Below are 14,398 nucleotides of genomic sequence, written 5' to 3' on the forward strand. Positions count from 1 at the left end.
CTCCAATACAAAAAGAAAAAAAGCATTGTGGGCCCCAGTGTGGAGGTTGGGAGACAGGCTGCAGTGGGGAGCCCAGCCAGGACAGTGGAGGCAGCTGCCCAGTGCAGGACAGCGCTGACCGACAGCAAGGGGTGGCAAGGAGGAGTGGGCTCTGAGCGGCGGCGGGGCGCAGGCTGCGTCTCGGGCCCAGCCCAGCCCTTCTCGCCGCCACCCTGTTTCTCAGCCTGGTCTGCGCCTGCTAGCAGATGCCTGTTCTGGCTTCCCCGGCCAAGGTGGGCGCTGCCGGTCATGCCGTTCGTGTTGAGCATGTCTGGAGCACTGCGCATGGATTCCCAGGTCCTAGCTGGGTTCTTAGAGACAGACCTTGCAGAGGCTCCTCCTCCAGCTCTCCCTGCAGTTGGGTGGAAGATGCAGGCGCAGAGTGCGTTGGGGCTGAGGGGGGTGCCTCCCGTCCTAACATCTCACACGTTATTCCAGGGACCTGGTGGACGAAGCCAAGGACTACCACCTCATGCCAGAGCGCCGGCCGCACCTGCCGGCCTTCAGAACTCGGCCGCGCTGCTGCACCTCCATTGCTGGGCTCATCTACGCTGTGGGGGGCCTCAACTCAGCAGGTACCTTGCAGCTCCCCTTTGCAGAGCTGTGCCTGAGGCCCATGGGCGAGGAAGCGCAGTCCGCTTCGCCCAGCCCTTCTGGTTCCTCCCTCGCCCCGCGCAGGTAGATGCGCTTGCTCTGCAGGGAGAGCACGTCACGTGTTCGTCACATCCACTGAATGTCAGTGCTGGGAGGCCCTGGACACCCTGAGGCCTCGCCCTTTTACCTTGGGGTGGGGTGAGGGCCAGAGAATGTTCACTGTGCTTACACAGTTGCTTAAGGCAAGCAAGGGCTAGAATGCAGGTTTCCTGTCCCTCAGTCAGCATTCTGCCCTCCTGTCGTGTGAGCCTTGATGTTCGCTCAGCCCAAGATAGGCGCAGATGCCCGGTTCTGTAAGCAGGCTGTTCGCGTGCGGCCATCGGTCTCAGGGTCTGGGCTGGAGTCGCCAGGAGAAGGCAGGCGGTCCATGTGTGCCCACTGCCCCGCCAGTGCCTCCTACGCCCCCTCCTGCGAGCACACACACTTCACAGCTGTGCCCCTGCCAGCTCTCCCGTCCTACAGCTGGGTCTTCGGGATTGCCCCGGGAGGTTGGTGGGCAGTCCTGGGCGGCTTTGTCTTTAATTGAAAGTTAAGGAGAGGTGGGCACTGGTCTTCTGCTTGTTAGCCATCTGCCTTGAGAGGCTGAGCCTGTCTCAGTAAATCCGGGAGTGTGGCCTGTGCTGAGAGCCGCAGAGCGCTCAAGACGGGCAGGGGTCTTTCTAAATGAAGACATACAAACCTGATGAAAAGGCCTGGTGCTCACTATCCAGGCCTCAGGGCTGCGCCTCCCCTCTGGCCTGACGTGGGCAGCAGCCTCCCCTTAGCATTAAGTGGGCGAGTGCCTGGTTCTGACTGAAAACCAGCACTCTAAAAAGTGAACTCCTCCTGTGTGATGCTCATTTTCTAGAAAGAAAGCCATGCGGTTACCATCGCTGAGATTTCTTAGTGGGCACTTGCCCTGTGTGTTTCTGTGGGAAGAGCTCATAGAATCCAGTCAGATGTTCCATACAATCCCTGCCGGAAAGACACGATCTAAACAATGGTCTCATTTGTTTTAATTTGAGTAGCAAATTTTTATGCAGGTGATTCCCTGAATGTGGTGGAAGTGTTCGACCCCATCGCCAATCGCTGGGAGAAATGCCATCCCATGACGACGGCCCGCAGCCGTGTGGGCGTGGCCGTGGTGAATGGGCTCCTCTATGCCATCGGGGGCTACGACGGCCAGCTGCGGCTGAGCACTGTGGAGGCCTACAACCCGGAGACGGACACGTGGACGAGAGTGGGGAGCATGAACAGCAAGAGAAGGTATTATGGGAGCCACGTGCAGGCCAAGCACACACAGCGCGGATGCCGGCTCAACCCAGGGTGCAGGCGGCATGCAGTGGGACCTAGCTGTGGCCTGGGAAGGTCCGCAGCCCGGCAGCCACTATGGCTGTCCTGGGAGCGACATTTGAACTCCCTTGACATACACCAAGTGTTGGGGAAAGTTACATGGATTTCTTCTAAAGAAAAGTGCAAAACCGCCAATAAGTTGGTTTTTTTTTTTGTTTGTTTTGTTTTTGTGGGTCTGGGGATGGAACCCAGGGGCATTCTACCTCCGAAGTATGCCTATGGCCCTATTTTGTATTCTTTATTTTGAAACAGGGTCTCACTAAGTTATGGAGGGCCTCACTAAGTAGCTGAGGCTGTCTGAACTGCGATCCTCCTGTCTCAGCCTCCCAAATGTGGGATTACAAGTGTGCGCCACCACACCCAGCCAACCAGTTGCTCTTGAGTGGTCTTTCTGCTTTGTGATTGTGACCCCCTTCGCCTTGCGGTGCTTCAGGGTCTCTAGTTGTAAGATCAGGGAAGGCAGGTGAGCCCGCGATGGGGTGCGTGGCGAGGGGAAGAGTTGGCACAGTCTGTGTGGGGCCGCATGAAACACGCGTTTGTACCCAGCAGCGTCGGCATGTGGCTGAGCCAGGAGGAGTCTGTTTATCGCTGAGGCGGGGAAGATCTGCTCCTGCCCAGGGCACTCTCCTGCTTCCTCCCTCCCAGCCTCGCCTCGGTGCTTTCCTGGGGACCCTGCGGCCCTCCTGGGGACCCTGCGGCCCTCGAGCGCCAGGGCTCCTGCCTGGCCACGGCAGCTCTGTGCATGCCTGCAGCCGACTGGCCTTCCTGGCCTCCACTCCAGGCTACTTCCCTGCTTTGATGTCAGGGTTGGAAGTGTCTGGTAGGAAAGTCCTCTGGGAATTCCCCTCCTTCGGTGTGGTTAGTGCTCTGGTGTCATCCCTTTTAAAAAATTACAGGCTACCTAAAAGTGTACTTAATCGCTCCCCCTGCCATCCACACAGCCTCCACGCTGCCAGTGAGCGCGGCCTCCTCCCGGCCTCCTTGGAGCTCCCTGCCCTGGGCGTCCCGCGCGCTGCTCCCCACAGCCCGTCACCACCACTTCCTTGGCAGTTAATCGCTAGTGGTTTTGTGGAGCATCCTAATTCATTCCATATCACTGCTGAACCTCTGCGTTATTACTTGGTTTTTATGTTTGTTTCATATCCACTCCAGAAGGATTTTGTCTGCCTGGCATGGTGGCTCAGGCTTGTAATCTCAGTACTTGGGAGACAGAGACAGGAAGATTGCAGTTCACACCCAGCCTCAGCTACTTAGTGAGGCACTTTGCAACTCTGGAGACCCTGTTTCAAAATAAAGAATAAAAAATAGGGCTAGGGATGTAGCTCAGAGGTAGAATGCCCCTGGGTTCCATCCCCAGTACCACAAATAAAGAAATAAACGGGTGTGGTGTCACATGCTTATAATCTCAGCATTCGGGAGGCTGAGACAGGAGGATTGTGGTTTGCGGACAGCCTCAGCTACTTGCTGGGGCTCTCCACAACTCAGTGAGACCCTGTCTCAAAATAAAGAATAAAAAATTGGGCAGGGGGTGTAGCTTAGTTAAATGCCCCGGACCCACAAAAAAAAAAAGCAAAAAAAAAGGCTGGGGATGTATCAGAGGTAGAATGCCCCTAGGTTCAATCCCCAGTACTGGAAAATAAATAATAATAAATAAATAGAGATACGCCTCTTGGAGGCAGCTTGAGGAGAGCCCTCTGCCCTAGCTGGCATGGTGACGGGCCGCCCCTCCCAGTGTGTGGGGCTGACTGTGGCAAGCACGGAGCCCCTGGCATATGGAATGCGTGCACCACAAACACGGTGGCATTGCCTGCTGAGACACCACGGGCCACGGGCCAGGCCCACATTGAAACACGGCTGTGGAGAACTTGATAGCAACTTGAATGGGGGAGTCAGAGGCAGCAGAACATGCAGAAGGGACACCCAGAGAGCACAGCCAAGGTCGTTCTGGAGGCCCACTTGTGGAGAGGTGCAGGTTGAAGTGGCCTGTGGGGAGCGTCAGCTTGCCTGCTGCGGAGCCTGGGCATGGCCACTGACTGGTGAGGGAGCCAGCGGTCAGGGCCAGTGCTATGACGGGGCCACTCCAGGAGGTGGGGCCAGGAGAGCCCATCTTGCTGAGGGACCCAGGCTTTAGGAAGAGGAGGAGAGGGAACTTGACCTGGGCCCTAGCGGGAAGTTGGTCCCTTAGAATGGAGAGGTGGGGGTGAGTGTTTGCGGCAGGTCAGTGTAGGTAGCTTGGAGGGGCAGCGCGGGCACTGCTTAGTCACACACCTGGGACTAGATTTGTTCTGAAGAGGCAGGGACAGGTTCATCTCAGTGGGCGTGTGAGACTTGGGATGACAGCTCTGTCTTTTCAGTGCCATGGGGACAGTTGTGCTGGACGGACAGATCTACGTCTGTGGGGGCTACGACGGCAACTCGTCCCTCAACTCTGTGGAGACCTACTCACCCGAGACGGACAAGTAAGGCCCCAGCTTCCCAGGGTGACCTCGCCTACCAAGCAGGATAGGACACTAGAGCACAGCTTTCTGCTGTAAGCTTCTCAAGGGAGAGAGTGTGTTGCCATTTGTGCCCCTGCGCTGTACGTAATGGTACTTACTAACCCCTGGATAAATGAAGGGATGACTGAATACACTTTTAAGACAAAGGCCAGCTGGGCGTGGTGGCGCACGCTTGTAATCCCCGCGCTTGGGAGGCTGAGACAGGAGGATCACACAGGTTCGAAGCCAGCTTCAGCTACTTAGTGAGGCTTTCAGCAACTTAGTGAGACTCTGTTTCTAAATAAAGTATAAAATAGGTCTGAGAGTATAGCCTGGAGGTAGAAAAGCCTCTGGGTTCCATCCCCCAGTACCACCAAACAAACAAACAAACAAACAAACAAAAAATAATAATAATAATAATAATAATAAATAATAAAACAAAGGCCAAGCTGGGCATGGTGGTGCACGCTTGTAATCCCAGCATTCGGGAGTCTGAGACAGGAGAATCGTGGTTCATGGACAACCTCAGCTACTTAGTGAGGCCCTCTGCAACTTAGTGAGATCCTGTTTCAAAATAAAGAATAAAAAATAGGGCAGGGGTGTAGCTCGGAGGTCAAATGCCTCTGGGTTCCATCCCCAGACCTGCAAAAAAAAAAAAAAAAAAAAAAAAGAAAGAAAGAAAGAAAGAAAGAAAAATGCCAGTCAGCTACAGTGGCACACACCTGTAATCCCAGTACATGGGAGGCTGAGATAGGAGACTAGCAGGTTCACAGCCAGCCTCAGCAACCTTGTGAGGCCCTCTACAACTTAGACCCTGTTTCCAAATAACAAAATAGGACTGAGGAGCTGGCGTGGTGGCACATGCTTGTAATACCCGTGCTTGGGAGGCGGAGACAGTAGGATCGCGCTGGTTCGAAGCCAGCCTTGCTGGTTTAAGAGACTCTGTTTCCAAATAAAAATATAAAATAGGTCTGGGAGTGTAGCCCGGAGGTAGAAGGGTTTCCAGGAACCACAGTACCACCAAAAGAAAAAGAAAAGAATAGGGCTGAGGATGTAGCTTAGAAGTAGAATGCTCCTGGGTTCAAATCTCCAGTACCACCAAAAAAAAAAGTTGCTGGGCATGGTGGCACATGCATGTAATCCCCGTTCTTGGGAGTCTAGGACAGAATCACAAGTTCAAGGCCAGCTTCAGCAACTTGGGAGACTATATTTCAAAATAAAAAATGAAAAGGGTTAGGGGTGTAGCTTGGAAATGGAATTTCTCTAGGTTCAGTTCTCAGTATTAAAAAAAAACAACAACAAAAAAAAATAGCCGGGCGTGGTGGTGCACACTTGTGATCCCTGCATTTGGGAGGCTGAGCAGGAGGATCGTGGTTCGCAGACAGCCTCAGCTACTTAGTGAGGCCCTCTGCAACTTAGTGAGACCCTGTCTCAAAATACAGAATAAAAAATAGGGCAGAGTTGTACCTTAGAGGTCAAATGCCCCTGGGTTCCATCCCCACCCCCGGGGGAAGGGGGGGGGGACAAGGCCAGGCAGGCATGGTGGAAAATGCTTGTAATCCCAGCATTTGGGAGGCTGAGCCAGGAGGATCGTGGTTCACAGCCAGCCTCAGCTACTTAGTGAGGCCCTTTACAACTCAGTGAGACCCTGTTTCAAAATACAGAATAAGAAATCGGGCTGGGGTAGAATGCCCCTGGGCTCCCAGCACTGCAGGCGTGTGCCGCCATGCCTACTGTCAGGCACCTTCTGCTCTGTGTGTTATGTAAAACCTGTCTCTGTCTTGGGGAATGCTTTTCTGGAACAGACTCTGGGACACAAGCTCAGCCTGATGTTTTTCATCTTGGTATTTGAGTTCTCTCCTATGATGAAATGTATGCAGATGAGTTGAGTGGACTCATTAGGATGCTTTTGTGTGTGTGTGATACTGGGAATGGATTACCTTCCCACACCTATGTTATACTTTATTTGGAAACAGAATCTCACTAAGTTGCTGAGAGCCTCACTAAGTAGTTGAGGCTGGCATCGAATCTGAGCAATGCTCCTGTCTCAGCCTCCCAAGTAATCAGGATGCTTTTAGGCCAGTGTTCTGTCTTGTAACCGGCTTACTGGACAACAGGGAGCAAGCTGGCTGTCCATTGCCCTCTAAGGACACCCAGTGTGGTGGGCTCTGGCCTACCCAATCATCCTGCCCAGAGGCCTGTCTGGAGCGCTCTGCACAGAGCACCTCATCCGCGAGGCGCGACAGCAAGGCCTCCCAAGGTGAGACCCACCGTGGAGAGCGAGAGGTGCTCCTCTCAGGCTTGGCGACAGCAGGGGCGCAGCTCAGATGTGGAGCTCCCCACAGTCAGGCGCTGCAGTTAGGAGCAGGTGGGTGGGCACTGAGTGGGAGGGAGTCTGCTGTCAGTGGCTCGCTGTGTGAGGGGAAGCTGGGAGGTGCTGGGGAACCACCTGGTACCTAAGCCCTAGGGAATCCTCCTCTGCCTCAGGAGAGACAGCAGGAGGTGGAGGAGCAGCGCCCAGCTGGGGCCTGGGATGGGGAGGGTCTGAAAGCCACCGGCATGGAGGTGTCACGGTGGCCTGGGTGGAGGCCGAAGCCCAGCAGTGGCAGTAGAAACCGGGATGGTAATGATGAAGAGGCAGACCTGCTAGGACGGGCCCACAGGAAGGGAAAAGTCAGGGCCAGCGAGCTGTGGACGGGCAGCTGGGTAGGAGAAGAGGCCTCGTCTAAAAGGTGTTGAGAGCCGGGCGTGGTGGCTCATGCTTGTAATCCCAGCATTCGGGAGGCTGAGACCGGAGGATCGCGGTTCGCGGACAGCCTCAGCTACGTAGTGAGGCCCTCTGCAACTCAGTGAGACCCGGTTTCAAAATAAAGAATAAAAAATAGGGCAGGGGGTGTAGCTCGGAGGTAGAATGCCCCTGAGTTCCATCCCCAGACCCGCAAAAAAAAATAAATAAATAAAAAATAAAAGGTGTTGATCTGAGTGCTCCTGTGATGAGTAGGGGAGACAGGCCATGGGCTGGAGCTTGGGCGAGAGGCAGCTGCCAGGGAATTGGCCCGAGAGGTGGGGAGGTCGCCCTGGGCACAAGGGACCCTGCGTGCCTGTCCTGGGAGGGCAGGAACACTGAATCCCATGCCCCCTCCTGATGTGACCCTTTTTCCGAAGGTGGACAGTGGTGACACCGATGAGCTCGAACCGCAGTGCTGCTGGGGTCACTGTCTTCGAGGGCAGGATATACGTGTCGGGCGGTCATGACGGCTTGCAGATCTTCAGCAGTGTGAGTGCGCCTCCCCCGGGCTAAGGGCACCGACTCCTCCACCTTAGAGAGTTGTTCTGGAAACGCTCCAGCGCTGCTGTTCCTGGGTACGGCCTCATCTAGTGAGGCCGGCTGAGGAGGGCAGAGCATGGCTGCCACCCCCCACACACACACCGCCCCTCAGCTGCCCGAATGCAGCAGAAAGCCTTTGGGAAGTCCTGGCCACAGGTGCCCGGGTGTTTGCCATGCACCATTTTGCAGACAGTTGTGTTCTTCCGGACACTTTGGAGCTGCACTTACTCCTGTCATGGTCCCGGCACCCGCCAGCACCATGGTGGAAAGACCTGCCCTCCCGTGCTGTCCTGACCTCCGTGATGCCTCCTTGATGTGCACCCTGGTGTCGGCTGTTGCTCTCCAGCAGCACCCGGCCGAGGACGGCACAGCAGGGAGGCGGCGTCAGAGCCGGCCCCACTTTCCACCCCAGGCTCAGCATCCATGCCCTGTGTGGCTGGCCTCTGCAGGCCAGGCCTGGGCCCTGACGCGCTGTGGTCCCTCCCTGCTGCATACAGGTGGAGCATTACAACCACCACACGGCCACCTGGCACCCAGCAGCCGGCATGCTCAACAAGCGCTGCCGGCACGGCGCCGCCTCCCTGGGCAGCAAGATGTTCGTCTGTGGTGGCTACGACGGCTCCGGTTTCCTCAGCATCGCTGAGGTGTACAGCTCCGTGGCCGACCAGTGGTGCCTGATCGTGCCCATGCTCACGCGCCGCAGCCGGGTCTCCCTGGTGGCCAGCTGTGGGCGCCTCTACGCTGTCGGGGGCTACGACGGGCAGTCGAACCTGAGCTCCGTGGAGATGTATGACCCCGAGACAGACCGCTGGACATTCATGGCCCCCATGGCGTGCCACGAGGGAGGGGTCGGCGTGGGCTGCATCCCACTCCTCACCATCTAGGGCCGAGCAGGTGTGGTGGGGTAGACCTGGTGCGGCACGGGCGCTTCCTTCGGGGGACAGCCCCTTGCAGGAGAGGTGTGGGCCAGCCGATGGGCAGGCGTGAGCTCGCCGGAGGCGCGTACATCCAGGGGCTCAGCTCCGTGCCCTGTGCTGCCCCAACCTCAGGTCATCGGGAGCCAGCTCAGGACAGAAGCCCTCTGGCCGTCGTGTGCAGAGGCCTTCCACCCGAGCCTCGTCCTGGCCAGCTGATGTAGCTGGGGAGAAAGGTCCCCAGTGTCCCTCCTGCCTGTGACGAGCTGCAGCAGCACATCCTGGGCACAGAAGGCCCTGTCCTTGTCTCTGACCAGCGGGGAAGATAAACATCTCCCGTGTTGGACTCGGGATCTGGGTCAGGTCTTCATCTGGTTCAGGAGAAATGGGACAAAAGGGTACTTGAAGGAAACTGGAGGAATTTAAACAAAGAAACTTGAAAGAAACTGGAAATAAAAATGCTATTTTTAAGTGAACATTTTTTGCAGGAAGATAACACAAAGACACTAAAGGCAAATAATCTTTTAAATGGAAAACCGTCAAACCTGAAGATGGCGGTATCCATTCAGATCCCAGGGTCCCGCGGCCTCACAAAGCGTTTGGGGTTCCCTCTGTGCCCCAGTGTGTCTGGAATCAGTGCGCTCTCCACTGGTCCTGCAGCACGGTGCTCATGGGGCTGTCTTTGCACCCACATCAGAGGATGTTTTTAACTAGACCAGCGAGTCGGCTGCAGGGCCACTGCTCCTCCAGGCGGCATCTCCAGGCTGTCTGCCTCTGGAGGCACCAGACGCCCCAGGCTGCCACCCACCGCCACCACCGCATGTTCAGATCCACTCCAACCTACGTTCCTTCCTCTCTTGGCCCCGAAACACTGTGTGGCCAGGTCACCACTTGCCCATCCACCGTTCTCCAGTCCTTTTTCCCAGAGATGTCTTTGGGGCTCACTGACCATTTGTACCTCTAGCACCCAAGCAGGGACTTGCTCCTCGGACCGGCATGCCCAGCTCCGGCTGGTGTCCTTGTCTGCCCTGACATTCCACTGCTGCTCCCTCCACTGGCCCATGCCAGGGCCTGTCTTCCCACCAGCCCTTGGCAGGCTAGCCAGCAAGGCGGACCTTCACATGTAAGCAAAGCTGGCTTTATGACGTTGAAAGCAAAAGGCTGAAAGGATCTCTTGGTGCGGCAAAGAACAAATTTTATATTTCTTCCTCTAATCTTGGCAATGACTTCATGAAGAAACCCCACGCTCCTTCCTCCTCCTCCCTGTATGGGATCTTAGCGTAGTGCAGCAGGACCCAACAGAGAGGACATTTTCTATTACCCATGCACTGGGCAGTGGGACTGGCCTTCAACTGCTGCCAAAATCAAGTTTCCTAAACTCTTCCAGTAGAGGCTAAGAGGAAACACTTCTTTTTAGCACCAGCCTGGTCGTGGGGTCCTACTCTGTGCCTGGTTGGTTCCGTCCTCTGCTGCCTGCCTGGCATGGCCGGAAGCTGTTCAGAAAGGCACGGCGTGGGCCTGGGCCTCTTCCACCCCAGGACCACGGGTCCGCCAGTAAGTGCAGTCGCCATGTGCCAGGATGGCAGGACCTGTGTTCCCTACGACTTGGGAGCCAGGCCTCTGCTCCAAGCACTTGAAAATAATGTTTTTAAAGGACTCAACAGTCTGATAGATAGCCGGTAAAGTTTAGCCTGGGCTCCTCTCCCTTGGCTTGCGGGGAGGTGGGCTCAGAAGGAGGTGGGTCTGCGGCTACTGCGAACAGGAAGGAGGAGGAGCAGGGCAGTTCCTGCCCTGCTGCCTGAGTTTGTTTCTTTGGGGAGTTTGGAGCAGGCCGATGGGCCTCAATCATGAAGTGGTTGTCAGTGGGTGCTGGGTGGGCCTGGCTGGGTGCTTGGGATGGTGGGCTCAGAAGGAGGTGGGTCTGCAGCTACTGCGAACAGGAAGGAGGAGGAGCAGGGCAGTTCCTGCCCTGCTGCCTGAGTTTGTTTCTTTGGGGAGTTTGGAGCAGGCCGATGGGCCTCAATCATGAAGTGGTTGTCAGTGGGTGCTGGGTGGGCCTGGCTGGGTGCTTGGGATGCTGGCCCACCAGCTGCTGGGGATAGTGGGGCACTCCCCACGGTCTGCTGCTCTCCGTGGCTCCCTCCTGGCCTCGACACTGCACTGCACGCCCGAGGCCCGCATCTCCAGCAGCTTGATCTTGCACGCATGAGCACACGCTCAGTCAGCTCCCAAGCACCTGGCCTGGCTCTTCAGGGCTGAGCCTTGCTAGTAGCACCAGCAAGAGAAGAGGCCTCGCCCAAGGGTGCAGGAGGCCGGACAGCCTTTGGATCCGGCACTCTGAGCTCTCGCTGTCCTTGGCCCTTGGCTTTGGTGGCATGCACTGCTGTCCTTTGGGCTTCACCTGGATGGAGCCAGGTGGGAAGAGAAGACTCATCTCTTGACTTCACCAGACATGACCCCTCATTCCAATTTATTGTTTCACAGAAATCTTTTATTTATAGAACGCATGTCGTTTGTGTAAAGAAACCAAAGAGAAATAAAGAGACACACCTAATAGTTCTTACTCGTGCCTGATTTATTCTATGTGTGCATGCATGTGGGTGTGTTTTACTGGGTATAGAACCCAGGGGCACTCTATCACTGAGCCACACCCCAGCTGATTTTGGTGGGGGATACTGTGGACTGAACCCGGGTCAAGCTACAGCTCCAGTCACTCCCCCCCACCTACCTTCCTTCCTTTCTTTTTTGTAGTACTAGGGATTGAACCCAGGGTCATTCTACCTCCAAGCTACATTCCCAGGCCTATTTTTATTCTTTATTTAAAAAAAAGGTCTCACTAAATTACAGAGGGCCTCACTAAGTAGGTGAGGGCCTCACTAAGAGGGTGGCCCTGGACTTGCAATCCTCCTGTCTCCGCCTCCCAGGTGCTCGGATTACAGCAGATGCCACCATTCTGGGCTCGTTTTTATTTTTTAATTTGAAACAGGGTCTTGCTGTGTGGCTGAGAATCTAGCTACTTGCTGAGGACTCAGCCTCTCACATGCTGGGATTGCAAGATGCTCCACCACACCAGCTATGTATGTATGTATGTAGGTATGTACGTATGTATGTATGTATGTATGTATTTTGCAGGTCTGGGGATGGAACCCAAGGGCATTTGACCTCCAAGCTACACCCCCGGCCCTATTTTTTATTCTTTATTTTGAAACAGGGTCTCACTAAGTTGCAGAGGGTCTCACTAAGTAGCTGAGGTTGTCTGTGAACCATGATCCTTCCATCTCAGCCTCACAAATGCTGGGATTAGAAGCGTGCGCCACCACACCTGGCTTTCCTGATTTATTTTTAAATTTTTTTATTTAAAAAATTTTCTTTGACGAACTGGGGATAGAACTCAGGGGCATTCTACCTCCGAGCTACACACCCCCCCCCCAGCCCTATTTTTTATTCTTTATTTTGAAACAAGGTCTCACTGAGTTGCAAAGGGCAACTCGAACTGCAGTCCTCCTGTCTCAGCCTCCCAAGCACAGGAATTACAAGCGTGTGCCACCAGGCCTGGCTTGCTTGATTTATTCTTTTTTTTTTTTTTTTTTTTTTTGCGGGTCTGGGGATGGAACCCCAGGGGCATTCAACCTCTGAGCTATACCCCCTGCCCTATTTTTTATTCTTTATTTTGAAACGGTCCCACTGAGTTGCAGAGGGCCTCACTAAGTAGCTGAGGCTGTCCGTGAACCACGATCCTCTTGTTTCAGCCTCCCGAATGCTGGGATTACAAGTGCGTGGCACCACGCCTGGCTTGATTTATTCTTTAAATATTAGAAGTAAATGCCAGGCGTGGTGGTGCATGCTTGTAATCCCCGCGCTTGGGAGGCTGAGACAGAAGGATTGCACAAGTTCAAAGCCAGCCTCAGCTACTGAGTGAGGCTCAGCAATTTAGTGAGACCCTGTTTCCAAATAAAATATAAAATTGGTCTGGGAGTGTAGCCTGGAGGTAGAAAAGCCCCTGGGTTCCACCAAAAAAAATACATATATACATTAGAAGTAAATCACATCAGCAGGACATGGTGATGCACACCTGTAATCCTAGTACTTGGGAGGCTGAGATAGGAAGATTGCAGGTTCAAGGACAGCCTCTGCAAACAGTGAGACTCATCAACCTAGTGAGACCTTGTTTCAAAAATAAGAATTAAGATGGCCATGGTGGTGCACACTTGTAATCCCAGCATTCAGGAGGCTGAGACTGGAGGATCGCGGTTCGTGGACAGCCTCAGCTACTTAGTGAGGCCCTCTGCAACTTAGTGAGACCCTGTTTCAAAATAAAGAATAAAAAATAGGGCAGGGCTGGGCGTGGTGGTGCACGCTTGTAATCCCCGCGCTTGGGAGGCAGAGACAGGAGGATCACGCAGGTTTGAAGCCAGCCGCGCTGGCTTAAGAGACACTGTTTCCAAATAAAAAGTATAAAATAGGTCTGGGAGTGTAGCCCGGAGGTAGAAGGGCTTCCAGGAACCACAGTACCACCAAAAAAAATAAAATAAAAAATAGGGCGGGGGGTGTAGCTTGAAGGTCAAATGCCCCTGGGTTCCATCCCCAGACCCGAATCCCCCGAAAAAGAAATAGGGCTGGGGATATAGCTCAGAGGTAGAATGCCCCTGGGTTCAGTCCACAGTACCACAAATAAATGAATAAATAAATAAATAAATAAATAAATAAATAAATGCCTGGGCTGTGTGCGGTAACAGTAATCCCAGTACTTGGGAGGCTAAGACAGAAAGATCACAGGTTCATGGCCAGCCTCAGCTATTTAGTGAGGCCCTCTGGAACTTAGACCCTGTTTCAAAATAAGGAATAATAAGCAGGGCTGGGGGCATAGCTCAGAGGAAGAATGGCCCTGGGGTTCAATTTGTGGTACAAAAAAAAAAAAAAAAAGCTAGAGGAAACCTAAATCAGGAATTTGGGAGTAGTAAGGGATTTGGGTTCATGTCTGGGGGGTGTATCTGGTGGCGTGAGTGGAGGGCACTGGACTGCAGATCCCAGGGAGGACAAGACCTCAGGTGACACGTAAACGCAGGGCAGCTCTACCATTGAGCAGTATCCCCAACCCTGTGTATTTGTTTGTTTGGTTTTCGTTTCAGACCAGGTCTCTTACATTGCCCGGGATTTCCACTGAATTTACCTCCTGTCTCAGCCTCCCAGCTGAATGGTATTTCAGGCATGGGCCACTGTGCCCAGCCCAGCAGTACTTTTGTGTATGTGTTTGGGGGGGGGGGTAGTGGGGATTGAATGCAGGGCATTCTACCTCTGAGTTACACCCTAGCCCTATTTTATTTTAGTTTTGATTTTGAAACAAGGTCTCATTCGGCCACTGCTCGCTGGCCTCAAACCTGCAATCCCCCTGTCTCAGTCCCCAGTACTGCAATTGCAGGTGTGTGCCCCCGAGCCTGGGTCAACGATGGCTACTATTATGGCTCACAGACAGGGCTTCTTGCCCCAGTCCCTTTCTCCAGAGACCTCGATAAAAGGTTTGTTGGTGTACCTGCTGTGGTCTGAAGGGGGAAGGCCAAGCCCAGCACTCCAGTTTTGGAGGAGATGCAGTGACCAGCCTCTGACGGGGTGAGATACCGAGTCTCAGGACTCTGCGGGCGCCCATAGGCAGTCTC

At 54.3% G+C, this 14,398-nt stretch overlaps 1 protein-coding gene across 2 annotated transcripts in view; it reads left to right on the forward strand.

Annotated features, from left to right (window-relative positions):
- Window positions 1-8,714, forward strand: part of KLHL18 (kelch like family member 18) — a gene marked incomplete at both ends in the record, with an annotated part of 41,515 nt that extends 32,801 nt beyond the window's left edge. Inside the window, 5 exons of one of the 2 annotated variants that reach the window (XM_080715826.1) lie at window positions 478-614; window positions 1,701-1,938; window positions 4,380-4,484; window positions 7,668-7,779; window positions 8,328-8,714. In XM_080715826.1, the coding sequence (XP_080571952.1) occupies window positions 478-614; window positions 1,701-1,938; window positions 4,380-4,484; window positions 7,668-7,779; window positions 8,328-8,714 (979 nt within the window). The remainder of the gene's footprint in view (window positions 1-477; window positions 615-1,700; window positions 1,939-4,379; window positions 4,485-7,667; window positions 7,780-8,327) is intronic. The other variant, XM_080715825.1, reaches the window with a different exon arrangement.
- Window positions 8,715-14,398: the final 5,684 nt, after the last annotated feature.

Source organism: Muscardinus avellanarius (genome assembly GCF_963383645.1).
Source record: "Muscardinus avellanarius genome assembly, chromosome: 18".
In the NCBI taxonomy this organism is placed as follows: Eukaryota; Metazoa; Chordata; class Mammalia; order Rodentia; family Gliridae; genus Muscardinus; species Muscardinus avellanarius.